Raw genomic sequence first — 19,909 nt, forward strand, 5'->3', positions numbered from 1 at the left:
ATCAATAACACTCTTTCAACTTGTTCAAGAATCAAGACCAACCATAAAAATACATGTACAACACACCATTACAAAAGCAACATGTCTACACAGATTAAAAACTAAGGCGTGGAAATGTATTCCATATTACATAATGTACAATAGTGTTCCACAATACCATAATTTATCAGCTACAAATCTGAATTTTTACAAATTTTGCTCAAGTCAAAAACTCACTTGTGAGTTATCACCTCTCTCTAACTACCTACATAAAGAATCGAAATTCGGGGATATTTAACATAGCAACAATAAGAGGAGGATTCACAAACTGGATCGAGTATACATATAACATTCCGAAAAAGCAGTTTCACTTTTCAATTCCCTGCTGCAGATATTGAATGAGATCATAACCAGCAGTTGACCATTTGTCATATGCATCTGCACATACACGCATCATGAAATTTGCTGCTTCTCTTTCACTCATCTCTGGATGAAATCTCTTTCTTAGATTACCAATCGGGTCTCCTCTGCTAAAGCAAGGTAATCCACTTTCTACCATCATTAATACCGTGTTTATTATTCCATCCATGTACCGACGGGCAGCAAGGTAACCCTTCACGCACAAGCTGTAAAAACAAACATTAATATATGACAGATGAGTTGAAAAGGCAAACTTTTAATGTAGTTCTTGATTATTGTTAGTGAGATCCAAGGGGTGATGGGCCAAATGGTTGTGGTCAAAATGAGTAGTGTCATGTACAGGTCAAATGGGTCAGAAGAATGAACCAATTTTTTCCAGATTTTTTGAATTTTAAAATTAGAGTTAGTGTGACAACTGAGTAACGGGTCAAAATGAGTACATGTGGGTGTTGTTATGTGGGGGTCCTCCTTTCTTTGATTTCTGTAGATAAATGCTTAATTATATACGAGTATGAACCAATATTTTATAATTAGAATAATATAGAAATGTCTTTATAATACAAACGATATGAGAGACAGTACTCATTATTTACATTATTAGCGAAACGTTATTAGCATGTGACCAGTTCTAGTGTAACTACTTTTCAAAGTTAAACCCAACCCATTCCACAGAAATGGGTTAAAACTACCAACTATAGAAATGAGGAACGTGTAATCTTTACCTTACGAATAAGAACCAAGTTTCACTTTTCATGGCACCAGATGGATCAAGTAACTGGGTCATCTCATGACTCAGTTTAAAGTGAGCACTTTCAAACCGCATGTTTCCACCAGGTGATGTCTCCAAGATGAAACCAAAATCAATATGAACAAGTCTTCCAGAGCTGCACTCACAAATGTTTATGTCAATACTTAGTAATTTACTTAACGATGCGTACAACGACATAACAAACAGCTTCATTGTCCCGTGCACACATATATTGGTAATGCACAAATTGAAAAGGGGGTAAATTTTAAAGGGAAACATACACAAAGTAAACTTTTGGAACTTACTTATCAATTAGAAGATTTCCATTATGTCTATCTTTTGGTTGAAGCAACAAACTAGCAACAGCATAACCAGCACTGCTGATAATGAAATTATGACGGGCAGCTTCAAAGTTTGGAGAACCAACTGCTCCAAAATCCTGTTGAAATATTTCGTACAGACCACCATCAGTTGTCTCACCCATCTGGCTTCTACTGCGTGTATTTGGAACAACCTGCAGAAACAAGAATAAAATCGGGTTTCATTAAAATAGAGATCCCTTAAACAAGAATAAAATCGGGTTCCAACAACAATTGGAACCTCAAATGATAACGTGACGGATGGCTAACCTCAATTATCCCTCTTTCTGGATCAGTTGGAAGTACACCATAAGGGAACAAATAAAGATCGAGTCCAACTGCTTCAAATATGTCCTTCAGAAGTGAAATAACTTGTAAAGCAAGCACATCCTGTCGACAGTCATCTCCAACCTGCATCAAGGTTAATTTATTTAGCTACGCAAAGGGGGAATAAGCTCTTGTAATCGTCTTATTAAGATGCAAAATTTTTATAAGGGCTCTAACCCACATACTTGGTATATAATACATGAAGGCCAGATACTTATGCATCTCTTTAAATCAAGCAAAATGTTTATGATGTGTTTCTTATGCATTTGGATGGTATGTGAAGTAAATAAAAAATCCTCGGTCTAATGTTATTCGTCAACAGATTAAGTGGATTTCCCGGAGAGGTCAATACAAGTTAAGAAAATAATGTAGTGTCTTAATACGATTACATGAACTACATAGAAATAATAATAATATGTTGTAAACTGAAATTAATTAAATTCATGTTAAGCGAATTTAGTCCTGTCCAATTAATTTCTTAAATAGCAAGTTCTTGGATCTACCCATTGACTAATTATTGATGAAATACTTTTGGAGTTGATCCATCTTCAACCAAGTGGCTTAAAAATCTCACCTCTAGTAGTTTTATAATGATGCATCTATTGTAAATTATGACAATGCTACCATATCGTTAGCCATTGTCCTTCGAATGACTATCAAGACGTTCAACCTGTTTCTCTTTACTCACGTCATTTAGCTTAATTCATATGACCGTTACATAAAACATAGGCTAATGGGCCGAATTTGCCACCTCAATTTGCAACCGCATAAGATTAATAAAATAGCTTCAACTATCTACAAAATAGCAATGTGGTGACGTATACCTTAAAAATACAAGCTTGAGGTTTTGTAACATTAGGATCCCCATCTCGATCAGCTACGTCAAACGTGATCATAATAGGCACTTTTGCAGCAGATTGTAAGGGTATTCCACTGTTAACTTGAATGCCCTTGACAAGCTTATTAGGAGCTGTCGGTAGGTAAAGGTCATCCCCATCCAACTGAATATTTTCCAACTCTCTGTACCCAAATCAGTCACAAAACACAAAAGCTCAACACAAAACAATGTGGCCATTACAACCTGCAGTGAAGGGTATGCAAAAAAATTGACTGGGACCAACAATACCAAAGTTCCAACTGGAACCACAACTATATTGCTTGTGTTTTTAGGATTCTTTAAATAGTATGCAAATTACAGTCTGGTTTTGGGAACAAAGCCTTTTAAAATTGTTCTGCTTCTCAGTTCATTTACTAGATTGTTTGGTCCCAATCGGTTTGGTTAAAGCTGATAAACACCCCTAGAATACCACAATGAAAGAGTCTATAGTCTAAACAAGAGAAATATACCTTCGTATACCATCTCTTCTCTCTTCTTTTGGAAGTGGATAGAGAACACCTGATATAGATGTGACTTTTTCAAAGAAATCAAATTCTCTGCGAAAGATGTCACGAGCCTTGGGGTTAAATCCATCAATGATGTGTTCTCTAACAAGGGGCAGTAAATTTAAAAACGCCGTTGTCTGAATAATAACCATATATGATTAGCTTTAGCTTCCTCAATCATGTTGTTTTTGGAGCGAAACACAGGAAATAAAATGGAAAACAGGTTATACCTTTTCTGACACTGCTTCTTTCCCCTGCTCTGGTGCACAGGTCTCACCCTGTCCTCAAAAACTACTCCAGTTAGTAACAGGACAGTTACAACTTTACCTATTTATTGAAAAATGAGACAAAAATTGTGCTGACCTGTAAATGCCATATGAGAATATGAGCGAACACGTCACTCCTTTGAGCAGCTCTGATCAGGTATCCTTCAACCAACTTCTGCAGACTCAGACAAAGGTCAATTAGTGAATAAACACAATGGGACGAAAAATTATGTAATTCCAGTAAAATATGGAAGAACTGGATTTTGGTTTGAAGAGCTACTTCATGCTTCATTAAAACTGTATTATTTATTAAAGGTCGGCTCTTAATAACAAAATAACACGGATACAAGGAGTGGAGCTACCTCATCGTCATATCTTAAAGCTTGTATTAGCTGAGGCATAAAAAAGGTTACACGAGATGGGGGATAAGACTCCAAGACCCTGAGAATATAAGCCATAACACGTGGGTGACCTTTGTATGCTGGAGTGAAATACTCGAGTGCTTGTGTGATTGAACAAGCCGCCCAGTGTGTTAATTGTTGCAAAAGTGGGGAATCTTCATCCACTGCTTTCGGAGTCACAAAGTAAGGTAAAGCCTCCGGTATAGTACGGATCTCCAGTATATGTGACTGCAGCATTAAAAGCACGGGTACAACAAAGGATATTTACTTTGAAACAATTAAATGCAAGTATTAAACATGAAAAATGATCCTTTTTTGCATATCTAAAATAGATAAGGGATGTGTTAAAAAAATTACAGAAAAATATTTAATTACAATATTACTCAAATGACTTAAGTTTAGTGTTTTATGATATATTGTATGTACATGCATTTTTTGACAACTTGGAACCTGTTTCACTCTCTCAACCCGTTTGACACACTTTCTTTAGCTAAAACTTTTCTGGTATAATTAAAACCATTTGACACAACAAAGATAAAAAAAAATAACCTGCATCAGTCCATTCAAAATGTAAAGGCCCAGACTTTTTTTTTGTATCCAAGAAATATATGTAAAAGATGACTACAAAAGAGCATAACAGACCCATGATATGATTTGTTTACAGATAAACGCTCTGCTGATACTAATGATAATGATATAAGGAGCCTAGGTATCGTCAGAATATTAGGAAATCAAAATGATCATAGCTACCTGAACCAATTGTGTGAGTTCAGCCTTCAGAATAGAATTTGTAGGAAATCTAGCACCCAAAGAAAGAGCGATCCTAGGATCAACAGCAAATGCAGTTCTTGCATGTTCAGTCCACTTCTCAGAGTTGATCTTAAGCCTTATAGATGTGCTCTCTCTGAGAATAAAAGAGTAAATGGATGTAAGTCTAAAATTACTAGTCATAGAAAATGGTAAAATCAAAAACTTACATAACTGAAAGTAGAAGTTTATAGAATTTACTTGGAGAGAAGAGGTTGTGCCCAAACATCAAGCCTTTCGGCTTCATGCTGACATAGCATTAAAAGTAGTTGCTTCCTCTTCTCCATACTGATGGGATTATGCCCCATTGATCCCCAAACAGGGTGATTCGAATCTTTCTGAAGATGGAAAATTGACAATCAACGTAGATTTAAAGAAACATACATTTAGTAAATATGAAGGCTCGAAAGCAGCCTATGTGCAAACAAAGATCTCACCATATTAAGCAAAGCATTCCCATTTTCCTGACCCTGTTCTTTTAAATCATTCTGAGGAACATCCATTCGATGAGTTAACAGAAACTGGACAAAAGCATGAACAGATTGAGCCTCACTGTGTGCAAAATTCCCATTATTTGTCTCGTACCATTCAGGTTGATGGCAAAACCAACCTAAAGAGGCTCTGCATAAAGATGTTAGATTCAATCTTCCATCGACGCCTCAATTTTCAATTGGTAAATATTCCACATGGGTATAAAGAAAATTAGATAAAAACAACATCAAGCGAAAAGTATACCGGTAAATCCTGTCTTCTAGCAGCTGGAGTCCTAATTTAAACTTATGCTGGTTCCCCTGATATTGGCATGAGCATAATTTCAGTCCAAGAAGCATAACAGTGAAAAATGTACCCGTTGCAGCTGGATGGCGTGAAAATCTCCAGGGATGTTTCGTAGTCCCCTGCAACATTCTGCCTAGAAGCAAAAGTTGTTCTACACTATTGTGACGAACTACCTGTAAAAAACAGCACCAGTCAGGGAAGAAATGAAAAGGAGGTGGAATAATGTGTAATCATTCACTTATAGCAGTATATTGCAATAGTACTTTAGGACCATAATCTCGTATTTAATCTCGTCAAACCTGATTTAATGTAACCCAGGATGAGCTACAATGATGAGCAGGACTAAACATTAATGAATAAAATGAAGCTTATGAGGGAGGAGACAAGCGTAAACACACTTAGCCATAATCTGAATACATTTTACGTAACATCATAGTTATGTAAATAAAACTCACCTCAAACCGATCAATGAAAAACCCAAGCCATAGCCTATGTGCTAGAATCTCCTGAACAGGGTCCTTCTCGGGTGGTGCTTCTGGCTCACCAGGTGCAAGCTGAGGCCTTAACTTGGCAGCTGGTCCAAAGAAGTTCACTTCAGATGCAAAGAGACCACGTTTGGTATCAATGGTCCATAACCAAGCATCAACAAGCTCGGCTAAGACTACAGAACCCAATTGAGGAGCAGCAGAAACCAACCATGTCCAAATGAATACACCAGTCTCCATGGCATCAGATGTAGCAATATAAGCCGGACACCAGCAAAGAAGTCTCAGGAGCTGTGAGAAGCTCTCGGCAGTCGGTTTTCTATCTGACGCCTGCATATATCATTTAACAATTTATTAGCAAATTTACTTAACAATTAAAAAGCTTAAACAAGATTTATTAATACAGTAACACCAATGTAAAAACCATCCTCCAGAACTGCATAATTTAATTTTAGTTTTCAAACATAATATTCTACTTTTCAAGTCTTCAAACTAGTGTTTACCAGATTTGAGAGGAGTAATGCAGTCGCCTGAGAACAAGTCTCGCGAAATGATGTCTTGTCAACCTTCCCACCTTTCTCAGAAGTGGAAACAAACTTCTGCAGAAGACGCACAAACTTGTTAAGTAATATCTCATTAAACGATTGCCTTTTGGGCCGGGTCAGTTGTGGGAAAGATCCAGATATCAGCCTTGAAAGACCACCGGGTCCAGAATCTGGTTCAACAACTTCTGAATCATCATCTGCACTCTCCATATTCTCATACAACCTAGTCATCCCAGCAATTTCTCCTAAATGGTTACACTTAACTGTGGCACTAACAATAGCAGTACTAAGAACTTCAATGTTGAATGCTTCTAATAATTTCAGATTTCCACCAGATGCAGCGGCTGCAGATGCCATTACTGCAGGGATGTTGGCAGTTTTCGGGCCAGTCCAACAATCGATTTTACCCGTACCTATTTGTATCTCGGATAAAAGAGAAACAACATCTGTTGTGGGTTGTGCTTTTTGCCATTTGTTTGCTTTACAAAGTTGCTCCTGAAATCAACAACAAAATAAGTCAGTCAGAGACGAAAGTCGGATCAACAATATAACCAATATTTAGAGCACGAATAATGTGTAAACAATCCTAAAAGGCCCAACATGAAGTTACACAAACCTGAAGAAGACCCTGGCTGGTGCATGGTGCATAAGATAGTGAAATGACAATCCATTCCCGAACAACCTTTTTGTACAAAGATCGAATAGAAGCAACCAAAGCAGGATCATTGACTAAACCTGAAGGTGGGTTATCATTCACATAGAAGAGGAGAGAATCAAGACAAGATGTTTTCCACAAAATCTGTAAGCATGAACAAGTGGAAATGTTACATAAAAAGGTAAAATAAAGAACGAAAGCTAATACTATTTGATTATAAATGTACTTTACCTGTGGAAATCTATCTCTCAATCGAGACAACAGATTAACCGATAAGTCTCGGATGTGATCGTGTCTCATAGACATATTCTTAATGAGGAAACAAGCATGGACAGCCAGAGTCGACTCCCTAACCTCCGCCGCATCTCCTGTCTCACATATTTGAGACTCCTGCAAAAAGAAACAAATCATAAATCCTTCATTCTAATAATTTAAAAGGCAACAGATTAAGTTATATGATCAGCGCATAAAGCCCAAAAAAGTTGCCTCCACACAAATTTTTAAGGCGTTGGGATTGTAAAATAAAGATAAACCATTTACTGAGGCTGTATAGCTGTCAAGTCAGAGGACCAGAAAAGAAAGATTATCAATTTAAAATGATACCTTAAATCCTTAGATAGAGGGAGGTGATACTCACACACTAGTTTTTGATCAACACACACCTAATTTACTATTATGTCCTTACTTACAATAATGGAGGTTCAATTCCCTAGATAAACTTAAGGATATAATTGTAAGTTTAAGTAAAAAGTGTGCATGGATCAAAAACAGGTGTGTGAGTATCACCTCCCACAGACTAATGATGGTGCCAAGGCAAAGAAACGAGAAGCAAGAATGTCAGTCTAACAAGTAACACCTATGACAAGTCAAATACAATGACCGAAAAATTAATTTGGCACAACATTACATGCATGGTGAACATATATATATATAGTGGGCATAACATGAGAAGTATAGAAAGATTATGGTGAGGATATGTGTCATCTTTACACTTTGCTACACCTTTGCATCAACTGATGAGAAGGTCTTTTTGGTGCATCAAAGTGTAAATAGTGATGCATCAGTACACATTTCAGAACCAGAATCATCACTTAACTTTTTACATAAAGCTCCTTTTTATAAAAGCAAACATTGACCACTAACTGACAGCCAATCATGAATGAAAAGATATCAAGAACAGATCACAAATCACAAATAACAAAATAAGAACAACAAAAAAGAACTAACAAATTACCAGCCACGATATTGCTGTCTCAAAAGCTCGATGGACAATGGCCGTTAAGCATTGCGATACAGCCGGCATAAGATTTGGGCTTTTGAGATACTCAAAAACGCAGCTAAATGCACTCCTACAAGTAGTAGAACCGGGACCAGAATTTAAGATCCCGCCATTGCTGCTGAATCGTCTGATTTCCAAAATTGCAACAGCAAGAAGATAAGTTGCCTTGACCCCTAAACATTTTATAGAAAAAGAATGAGACAATCTTTTAAAAAGTTAAAGTATACCAGGCATCTAACTCAAAACAAAAAGCACAAAGATTTTCCAAAACAAATAGTGGGGATGTAACTGATAATATATGAAGAATATGGCTCGTCAATAAATGACAACATACTTGTGAAAAGCACACTCGAAATACAATTGCTGCCAATGTACGGGAAATGACTATAACATAAGTTTAGTATTATATGCAACTGAAGTAATAAGACATACTAAGTACTATTACATACCTGAAATTGTGGTCATTGCTCCAACCTCAACGCGCCCTCCTAATGAAGCAGAGAGTGCTGTTTTTTGGCTTAAAGCAGCTTTCTCATTTCCACTTCCTCGACGACTACCAGGATTGTGAAGGGCATTTAGTTCTAATTCATCCTCTAGCCATTTTACTGAGCTAACAACCTGACAAAAAGAGAACAAAATAACAAATTCATGAAAAGCTCAACAAGTTTTCTGCATTAAAAGGGCACCAGTCAATCCATAACTTTTATCTAAACATCCTCAATTTCCAGAAAAGAAAGGCAATTACTTCCGTATACTAATCATCCAAGTATTTATCATAAGTTTTACACTAACTTAAGTCCAAAGGAAAACCACAAATGATAAGATTTTATAGTTTCCAGTCAATGCTAACATACAAGGGGTGGTGTCCCTTGAGATATGCGCTGAACAGCAGAAGACCACTGAGGATTCCACATGTAGGGTCCACCCACAGCTTGAAGGGCAACTGCACTTGTGTTCCCTCCATTGCTCAACGTTGTGGAGTTTGTCTTCACTGGGGTCGAAGAATTCAACACTGGAGGTGCTAAACCAAAAAGAGCAATGTAGAACCATAGGTTACGAAATAACTTCAGGAGTGAAGGTTCAACATCCGCTATTGGATCGAAATCAGAACATATTTCAGCCACGGAAGGAAGCAGAGGCCCAAGAAAATCAGCTCCGCTACTGCAAATGAGAAAGAATTATGATGGAAGCAAATGATACATTATTATATTAATAAATTTATATTTATTATTTATATAAACTGATATAAAGTAAGTATAAAAGGCAGCAGGGTTTCATAAACATATGTTTTACATTATGATGGGATGCGACAATGTACAACACTCACCTTCCACTTTGGGACTCAGCAACCAAACCTACATCTGAGCATAAAGATAGAAGGCGATGACGAAAGTCAACTCGAAGTTTGACATTTGTTAAGCCACTAGCTATTACTTGAAATCCTGCAGGAAGAGTCTTGAATGTAATTGAACTAGTGAGCATCTAAGATAAAATTTATTTTTGGATGTCTATTGGAAGATGACCATAAACAACGTATTGATATAATATAACAGTTCCAAATCCGCCATTAAAAACGGATAAAATACGTGAGCACATTATTTATGGCTAGTGCAATAAAAATCTAATAGCCATAATGATATACCTCGACACGCTCTGTATTGGCCTCAGCAGGCAAGGTCTTGCTTTCGGCAGATCCAATGCTAGAAAGTTTACTCAAATAGCTTCTTATCATAAGCACAACAGCTTCACGATAAGACTTCTCAAAACCTAAACTCGCAATGCGAGAAACAGCATCAAGAAGCTGCAATGTCTCAACAAAAAAAGTTTGAGAATGCCTTTATGAAAACAGTTCAGGGAACATTACACTTATGGAAGAAACATTAGGTTTTAAAACTTAGGTTATAATTGTGTGGCCCACTGTTAAGTGTTGCATTAGTAGTGGCAAGATGTAAAGATAGGCCAGGTTGAGAAACGAGTAACTACAGGTTCAACTTGAAATTTATCGTTTTTCATACAGGCCAAAACGTGTCAGACCGGGTTCACAACCAACAGTCACTCATTGCCACTCTATATTATATTATATATTATAATATAATTAATAGTTAAATTTAATTAATGCATCATTTATGCTCACTAAAACAATATTATTACAATAACATACCAAATCTTTCAATCAAAACAGTTTTAAAAGATCTATGCATTAAACATAAAGTTTGGGGACTTTTAACATGAATAAACTGTCCAACCTTTCAATTATTATGATTCATTACCCCTTTAGCTATATATTTTTAGTTGGCCTATTAGACTGCTTGAGATATAATACAACACAAATTAACAGATTCATAACTAATAGGTTGAAGTTGTCAGCTCAGAATTTAATCAAAATGCTTTGGTAGTGATTGGAGTGATTCTCAAAATAAAGGACTTATAATGATATATAAACATGATTTATGATAGGTATCTTACTCGTAGACGCAACAAGCCAGGTGTAGAAGCATCACCCTCCTCCAAGCTTTCAATGAATAATGGCAATATATTGTCCACAATTTCAGCTTTCTTAACTTGTAGATTTAGGTCTGCAAGCAACCGAATGACATTAAGCTGTACAATGGGAACTGATTGCTTCTCTTTAGCATCCTGAAGTTATATACATCAATCATAAACATATAATGTTTTCATGATGAATGAAAGAAAATTCCATCTGTAATGTAACGCTTACATTGGTGACAAGAACATAGAAAAAGAATATAACCAACCTCTTCCTCATAGTCATTGCGATCACGTATAACTTTTGCCAATCCCGTAATAAACGTATTATTCACCAGAGCTGGGTCCTTAGTCCATCCATATTCAACAATTTCACAACATGCCTTCAAGACACTTTCGAACATAGCTCCCTGACTACTTCCCCATGTATCAGCCTACAAATGAATTATGCATCAACTCTCTAATTAACTAAACTAAGATACAGAACTTAACCAAGACGAAACAGAAAGATACATACTTGACTACATGTAGCTATCACAAGCAATTTGAACCGTATAAACAGAACCGGTAGTAAATGACCTCCACGGGTAACAGCAATTTTCGAGATGCCATCAAGCAATGAACTGAAAAGCTCTTCACAAATTCGCAGCTTACGCCACACTGAATACACGCAGGCTTCAGCAGCTTCTACTAACAGAGCCAGAGCTCCATGCAACAATTTCTTTGACGATTTTCCATCTGAATCAAGGGACGCAATACTTACAACATACAACTTAACTGCCGCTTTGTAAACAGAAAGTTTGGTATTAATTCTAGTTTTCAATGATGCCCCCTGCTCGGTCCAATCACGTTTTCTTATCTGCCCAACAAATAGAATTTAACATATTATCAGAAAAATGTTGCAGTTGTTAATCCAATGTAAATGAGCTATATACAAAATATAACACACTCCTTAAATTACTTTAGGCAAACCTTACTTTTAAAAAAGATGAAATTGATTTGAGTTGATCCTTTGTAATAATGTGAACCTGTTTCAAAAGCTTGGGCTCGATCTGCCCTTTTTCAAGAATACGTCCAATTAACTGAAAAGCAATCTCTTGTTTCTCAACATCCTCCACCAACTCATCTTCAAAGTAAGCAACCCCTTTCCTATCACTACCCGCAGGCGTCCCCATCATCGGCCAAACACTACCGTTTCCCCCATTCATAACAACACCTTTCGAATTCGCATCATCAACACCGCCACTAGAAGAACTAGAACCAGCTACATTACTGACACTAATCGGCGAACTCTGAGACGACGAATTCGACCCCATCATTCCTTTCGGCGAACTACTACTTAAAACTCCATAATCTATCCCATCAAGTAAAAACGAAACCAACTTATTTCCATCTGACGGTACAACAGACGGAAAATTCACAGACACAGCAGTTAAAAAAGCTCTAGAAATAGCCAAATCACCACACTTATCATTAACAGCAGCAAACACAATATCTCCAACAAACCTTGCCACGTCAGATTCAAATTCCGGATACAATTCACTTGCTCTGCAAACATATTCAAACAATTCGGTGTAAAACGTAGCAATCGAAGCAATACCGAACGATCTCGGCCAAAACGATTGATCAAATGACGCTGGAATTGCTTGTATGAAGTCAAGTACAATCGTTCGAGGACGTGAGTCTTTGTAATTACAGCATTTGGATATGAATCGAGCTGTTATAAGGATCGCATTGAGTTGAGATCGAGTAATTCTATTAGATCCGGGCTGGAGTGAGTCCGATTGAGGGCATCGGTTGCACATCCAGGCAATTTTGTCTGGAAATTGGCTGGGGTTTTGTGCGATCAAATCACAGAGTTCGGTTAATGCTTCCATTGATAACTGATGGATCGAATGGAAAAGAATCAATTGAATAAATTAAAGCATCGGAGTGAATTCTAGGGTTTAGTTAACGAAATTGAAATGCAAAATTGGGGGAATAACAATGTGACTCAAATCTTTCTTGTGTTCATTGTAAACCCTTGTTTGTATCACTCTTTTGTGAATTCTAGGGTTTAGTTTTCAATCTTTCTCTCTACCCATCGTAAAATTTGAAACCTGAAACTTCTTGCAAAATGTTAAGAGGCCCAGGCCACTGGGCTAACTTCGGATAGTTAAACTATAAAATGTTCATCGCATAACAACTGAACAAACGATTTCCGTTCGATTCAGTCTCGAGGCGTAATTTATAGCAGAAAGTCTCATATGTGTGGAACCAAGTCTGTTCAGGTCCCCCCTTCTTGAATGGGACCACTTCTATTTTGCCATACACCACTAAATAAATTTTTTGGACATTTTTACCCTTCCTTTTGTTCACCACTAACTCCGCTTAACTTCTTAAAGGAAGGGTAAAACTGTCTAAATAATTGTTTTGGTGGTGTATGGCAAAAACAAGGTGGTGTACGAATCAACTCCCTTCTTGAATACATAGGGTAGGTAGGACTGGGTGTAGAGGCGTCTTTGAGCAAAGGCAAGGTGGGCAATCGCTTAAGTATTAATAAATTTATACGAGTTAAAAAATTTAATGGGTATGAGGATTCATTTTATTTTCACCCAGGGCCACCGAATTATTGAGACGGCCCTGACTGAGTGAGAGGGTTTTCTGTTGTCAATAAACTTTATCCGGTCTTCGATTCCCCTACTCATAAAGGGTCTTAAGGTCGGTAATAACTAAAGAAAAAGAGTCGTCCACAAATCTACTTGAAATGGACATGGAAAAAGATTAAAGGCTAGACTAAGAGTTGGACTATTTGCTGCCAACAGAGTCCTCCTGAACTAAAGGCTGAACGGGTGGAAGAACAAGCCGTTAGAGCACTCTTAGACCATCTCTAACGGGTACGTGTTGGAGCCTATGTGCACCTAACACGCCGCTAACAAACAGTTAACGCGGCGTGCTGGGAGGGAGGGAGTGGCGTGCTGGATGTCAACACATGAAAACTGGTGGCGTGTTTGAGCTTTTTTGTAGACTTGTCCGAATCTGGTGATGATATAACGGGTATATTTGTTTTATTTTGCAACGAATGTTTTATTTTGCCTATACACACACACACACACACACACACACACACATATGTCCCTTCACATCTACAAACATCTATATACATTTTATCAAACACAAACCATGAATTCGAACAAAGTTTCCATTGATGTACATTACTGGGTAGAGCTGAGTATGACTGAAAGTCATACATTGACGGGAAAAAAAACTCGTATGAAGATGTCGACGTTTCTAATATTTCTGATTGGTCAAAGTTGAAAAAGTTCCTCGAAAAAAACACCATACGTATTTACGCAAATTGTGTATTTCGATGAAGAGCATCAAGTGTTAATGTTTCTGTTTATGGATGAGCAATGGGATGCGCTAAAAGAGCGAGCCAATACACGGCCTTGTTGAATTGAGTTGTATCTTGTAAACATGGGTCAATTGTGATGACCCGGGAATTTCCGACCAAATTTAAACTTAATCTTCATATGATTTCGACATGATAAGCAAAGTCTGTAATGTTGAGTCTCGAAAACTTTGGAACGGATTACATGAATGCCTTTATCCTTTGACCATTCCCGACGATTCAAGAACAATTGTTGTAAATAAAGATGTATATATAAATAAGTATATATGTAAATAATTATACATTATCAATTAAAGTATTATGTGATTTAGTAATATGACAGATAACCTAATATAATTTAAAACTTGATATTTAAAAACATGATTTTATATATATATATATATATATATATATATATATATATATATATATATATATATATAATATAAATTCTATATATGATTATTGACTTTATGGATATTGTAATATATTGAAAGATATAAATAATAAATATTCTGTATGTACCAAAATATAAAATGTATGATATAATTATAAAATATTATAACATGTAATATTAATATATTAAATTGCAAAATAAAAATATAGTTGTTGTAGTAACATTAATATTATTAATATTACTTTCATTATTATCAATATTATTATTATTAGATATTATTACTATTATCATTAAGAAATATTATTGTTAATGTAAATTATTATTATCATTATTATTGATAACAATATTATTAATTCCATTATTATTATCTATATAATTATTACAAGTTGTAACATTAAAAATTACGAATATATTATGCAGATTGTAATCAGATACAAAATACATACATAAAAATACTGTTATATATACAAATAAATATACAGATAAGCAAATTTTACAGATATATATAAATTACTGATATATGGGGGTATGAATACAGTATATACGTATTTAAATGCAGTATAAGTTGTATTATGTTTCCCATCGTTATCGTGCTGTAAGAATTCTCGCTTTATGCATCTAATTCAGTACAATTTGATTCCATTTAATCAGATGCAAACAAAGACAGTTGGACTTAGTTATCTACTTTAATCTTTTTTTCTTCATCTGCTACATATTGCTCGTACTTCCTGTCTGATATTGTTACATGTCTCAATCCAGCCTCAATGCCAACAAATTAGGATCGAATATGAGTAATATAATTCGTACATCACTGAGACACATTCAATTAACACCACATTTCGAGAATTAAATAAATAATAACGAAACATCCTCTGTTCTTAATATATATGTTTTTTAGCCAAACTATCGATCATCAATCTCTTTATCCTCTCCTCTCTTCCTCTAATTCTTCTTCGTGAAACAAACATTAACCACCACCTTCATAATATATTTTTTTGCTTCATCAACACTACAACAAATCACCCTGTGTTCGTTTATGTTTAATCGATCACCTTCATTGAAAACCATAACTATACCGCCACCTTCTCTATCTCCTTCTTCTTTTTGAGTTCTCTCTTCATGAACCGCCACCTTCACTCTTTGATTAACCACCTTCGATCACCATGAACACTTGCAACTATTAATGAACCCGATTATCACCATCGTCTACATGCCGCTGTTACCAATGTTACGCATATATTTCTTTTTGTTTACGGTTTACACCAAAACAAACGTTAAAGAAATTGAACCTAGGAGATGGTTTTTAAAGAACTTTCGGTGCTTCTTTTTTTTTTCTTTCTGGCCGACAAGTATTACCCACAAATAACCCACTTAATAAAGGTATCACCTCCTCACCACTTAAACCCATTTATGAGATTGTTAAAGCAAAAGTCATGTGAACTCCTTTTTTAGTAGTTGGCCGACAACTATGGGGAAATCAATTGAAAGTATGTAAGTGCCACGACACCTAATTTGATATACCTGCTTTCTGTATTAAAATCACACTCAAAAACTAATGATATGCTGCGGAGTACCCGTTTGTACATTGGGCCGTCGATAATCTGAGTTTACAATGGATCCTTGAGTATATGTTTTACATATTGGGCCGTGACCCAACAACCGATCCTTTGAAAGACTGAAAAGAGGGTATCTGCTATTCGTAGTAATTTTCTGTTTTATTAATATTGGGAAAATGATGATGGTGTTTATGATTATCACTAGATGATTAAGAATAATGATGATCACATGATGCGATGACCCGGAAAATTTCGACTAATTTAAACCAATTCTCTATACGATTTATTATTTGGACTCGTTAAACAAAGTTTGTTAGATTGAGTCTCAAAATTTTAGAACTGTTTCATATATACAATTACCTTTGATTACTCTCGACGATTCATGAACAATTATATGTATGTATGTATGTATATATATATATATATATATATATATATATATGTACAAGTAAAAACGACTTTTCTACAGTAAAACACTATTTGCTGCAGTAAAAATGACTTTGCTACAGTAAAACACTATTTGCTACAGTGAACACTATTTGCTACTGTGAAACCGTATTGCTACAGCGCTACAGTGAACACTATTTGCTACAATGAAACCGTATTTTGCTACAATGATTGACTTTGGAACTCGATTAGATATGAGCACCGCTTATCACTCACAGACAGATGGTCAAAGTGAAAGAACAATACAAACATTGGATGACATGTTACGGGCATGCGTGATTGACTTTGGAACCAGTTGGGATCGACACTTACCGTTGGCAGAATTTTCATACAATAACAGCTATCATACGAGCATCAACGCAGCGCCATTTGAAGCACTTTACGGTAGAAAGTGCAGATCTCCTATCTGTTGGAGTGAAGTAGGAGAAAGACAACTTACTGGACCAGAAATTATTCACGAAACCACCGAAAAGATCATTCAAATACAACAGCGATTGAAAACGGCCATGAGTCGCCAAAAGAGTTATGCTAATGTAAGAAGAAAACCGCTAGAATTTCAAGTGGGCGACAAAGTCATGTTAAAAGTGTCACCCTGGAAAGGCGTAGTACGATTCGGTAAATGAGGAAAGTTAAGTCCTAGGTACGTAGGACCCTTTGAAATCACAGAAAGAGTTGGAACAGTTGCTTATCGATTAAAGCTACCGCAAGAACTTAGTAGTGTTCACAACACATTTCACGTGTCAAATTTGAAGAAATGTTTAGCTGAAGAGGATGTCGTAATTCCTCTTGACGAAATACGAATCAATGATAAACTCCATTTTATCGAAGAACCTGTTGAAATCATGGACCGTGAGGTCAAACAATTAAAACAAAGCAAAATACCGATAGTTAGGGTTCGTTGGAATGCAAGACGAGGACCCGAGTTTACTTGGGAACGTGAAGATCAAATGAAGCAAAAGTATCCACAATTGTTCACTGATATCGCTCATGAAACAGGTACTACTCAAAATTTCGGGACGAAATTTTCTTTAACGGGGAGGTACTGTGATGACCCGGAAAATTTGACTAATTTAAACCAATTCTCTATACGATTTATTATTTGGACACGTTAAACAAAGTTTGTTAGATTGAGTCTCAAAATTTTAGAACTGTTTTATATATACAATTACCTTTGATTACTCTCGACGATTCATGAACAATTATATGTATGTATATATATATATATATATATATACAAGTAAAAACGACTTTTCTACAGTAAAACACTATTTGATGCAGTAAAAATGACTTTACTACAGTAAAACACTATTTGCTACAGTAAAACACTATTTGCTACAGTGAAACCGTATTTTGCTACAGTGCTACAGTGAAACACTATTTGCTACAGTCCTACAGTGAACACTATTTGCTACATTGAAACCATATTTTGCTACAGTGCTACAGTGAACACTATTTGCTACAGTGAAACCGTGTTTTGCTACAGTGATTGCTACTGTAACACTATTTGCTACAGTACACTATTTTGCTATAGTAAACACTAGCAAACAAAAACGGAAAAGGCGGCCATGGGATCGCATGGCAAAAACACTGAAAACTCATGCGATCGCATGAGCTACAGTAAATCAAAAAGTAATATAAATACGCAGTTTGTTCGACGAAGTTTTTTTCACATGAGTTTTATCTCTCAATATTTATATTTATATTATAATTATAATTTTAAATTTAAGTTTAATAATAATAAGGTATATACGAGGGTGTTTTTTAATTCGGGTTTCAAACCGCTTTAAGCTAAGGAAATATTGGGTATTGTTCGGGGTATTGTTCTTGAATCCAAGGCCAACCATACAGTCGTCTACCATCATTACGTCTACGCAATTTGCCTACAATATTGAATCGCAATATTGAACTGTGAGTTATAGTCTCCCTTTTTAAATACTTTAAATATTTTTGGGCTGAGAATACATGTAATTTATTTTAAACGCGATAAGACACAAGTACATACTAAATTCTACACTGAGTTAAACCGAAAATCCCTTAGCTTTGGTAACTAGTAGCTGCCAGTACATAGGATATGGACTAGTGGGTGCGAATAATTGTATATGGATCCATAGGGCTTGACATCCCCGTCCGAGCTAGAGCGCTAGCCTTTTAACGAACGTATGTTATTTGAGTTTAAGACACGTTGGTTTGCGTGTATTAAAATGAATGGGGTAATTATCACTATAGCATTAAGTTTAGTTACCAGGGTGCTCTGTTACGTAGAATCTATTGATAAACTTTTGATGAAATCTTGTGGTCTATCTTTATATATGTTTATGACTCGAGCAATTAAACCTATAACTCACCAACATTCGTGTTGACTTTTTAGCATGTTTTATTCTCAGGTCCTTAGAATGCTTCCGCTGTGATGTGCTTGTTGCCTGCATGGAGTCTCTCATGCTTTGTACAAAGTTTATTGCATTCAAAATAAAACTGCGTTGTGTAATAAATAATTGGACTGTGATGTCAACCTGTAAATTAAAGACTTGTGTATTTTGGGGTTTTGCTTATACTTAAGCACTCGTCCACATGTTTATAACTTTCTATGTTTAGAAAGTCACTTATTTTAATGAATGCAATATTTTATCAAAACGTATCATTTAGAGGTCAAAACCTCACTGTGGAATCAATGATTAACGTACCGCGTCAATAGCGATTTTGACGGGTCGTTACACATGATCATAATGATATATGCTAATGGTGATTCGGTTAGGAATATTTAGGTTAAATGATATGTGTATTAGGATGATGATGATTATGATACTCTCTGATGATGATATGCGTACTATGTTAATGATGATATGAAAAGGGCACGATCATGATGATACATGAATATATTATGATGAAGATGGTGATGCCTGTAGATAACAATTGATGATGAGAACGAGTATGATGGAGATGATGGCTACGATGACGTGAGATGATCATAGCATGAGATTAATGATGATAAGTTGATGATAATCGAGCTGTTTCCCTTATCTTTCTGTCGAACCCTACAACCCCCACTTGCTATGATTCGGTTTTCTTTTTTTTTTTTTTTATTTATTAAACCGTAAACCCTTTTGGGTGTTATAAAAGAAGCTGGGTACCCTAATACAATTGGGTTGCATATCTTAGTGGACTGCTATATCTCAGTTATTGTTGTTGGGTCGAAAAATAGGGCCAAGTTGTAAGATGAAAAC

At 35.9% G+C, this 19,909-nt stretch overlaps 1 protein-coding gene across 2 annotated transcripts; it reads right to left on the reverse strand.

Moving 5' to 3' along the window:
• LOC139890957 (phosphatidylinositol 4-kinase alpha 1-like) lies at positions 1-12,931 on the reverse strand. Of its 2 annotated transcripts, XM_071873890.1 has the most exons (26): positions 11,896-12,931; positions 11,436-11,777; positions 11,188-11,352; positions 10,898-11,068; positions 10,074-10,232; positions 9,759-9,886; positions 9,286-9,592; positions 8,881-9,049; positions 8,387-8,604; positions 7,384-7,542; positions 7,114-7,296; positions 6,456-6,992; positions 5,923-6,282; positions 5,426-5,640; positions 5,128-5,311; positions 4,892-5,028; positions 4,634-4,787; positions 3,845-4,111; positions 3,580-3,657; positions 3,447-3,494; positions 3,181-3,353; positions 2,658-2,853; positions 1,777-1,917; positions 1,453-1,661; positions 1,122-1,283; positions 1-605 (listed from the first exon to the last, which is right to left on the reverse strand). In XM_071873890.1, the coding sequence occupies exons 1-26, from the start codon at positions 12,793-12,795 to the stop codon at positions 347-349; spliced, it is 6,021 nt and encodes a 2,006-aa protein (XP_071729991.1). In that variant the 5' UTR covers positions 12,796-12,931; the 3' UTR covers positions 1-346. The 2 variants fall into 2 exon arrangements, with proteins under 2 accessions (XP_071729991.1, XP_071729990.1); XM_071873889.1 differs by having other exon boundaries at positions 7,114-7,542.
• Between the last annotated feature and the right edge of the window lie 6,978 nt (positions 12,932-19,909).

This window comes from Rutidosis leptorrhynchoides, chromosome 2, assembly GCF_046630445.1.
Source record: "Rutidosis leptorrhynchoides isolate AG116_Rl617_1_P2 chromosome 2, CSIRO_AGI_Rlap_v1, whole genome shotgun sequence".
Classification (NCBI taxonomy): Eukaryota; Viridiplantae; Streptophyta; class Magnoliopsida; order Asterales; family Asteraceae; genus Rutidosis; species Rutidosis leptorrhynchoides.

Bases quoted from the DNA above. Each gene is read 5' to 3' on its own strand.
- LOC139890957 (XM_071873889.1), bottom strand. From the start codon at position 12,795: ATGGAAGCATTAACCGAACTCTGTGATTTGATCGCACAAAACCCCAGC. The intron at 8,605-8,880 runs GTATGTAATAGT...TAAAATGTTTAG, and splicing joins AGCAATGACCACAATTTCAG to GGGTCAAGGCAACTTATCTT. The intron at 5,312-5,425 runs GTATACTTTTCG...ATCTTTATGCAG, and splicing joins CTAGAAGACAGGATTTACCG to AGCCTCTTTAGGTTGGTTTT.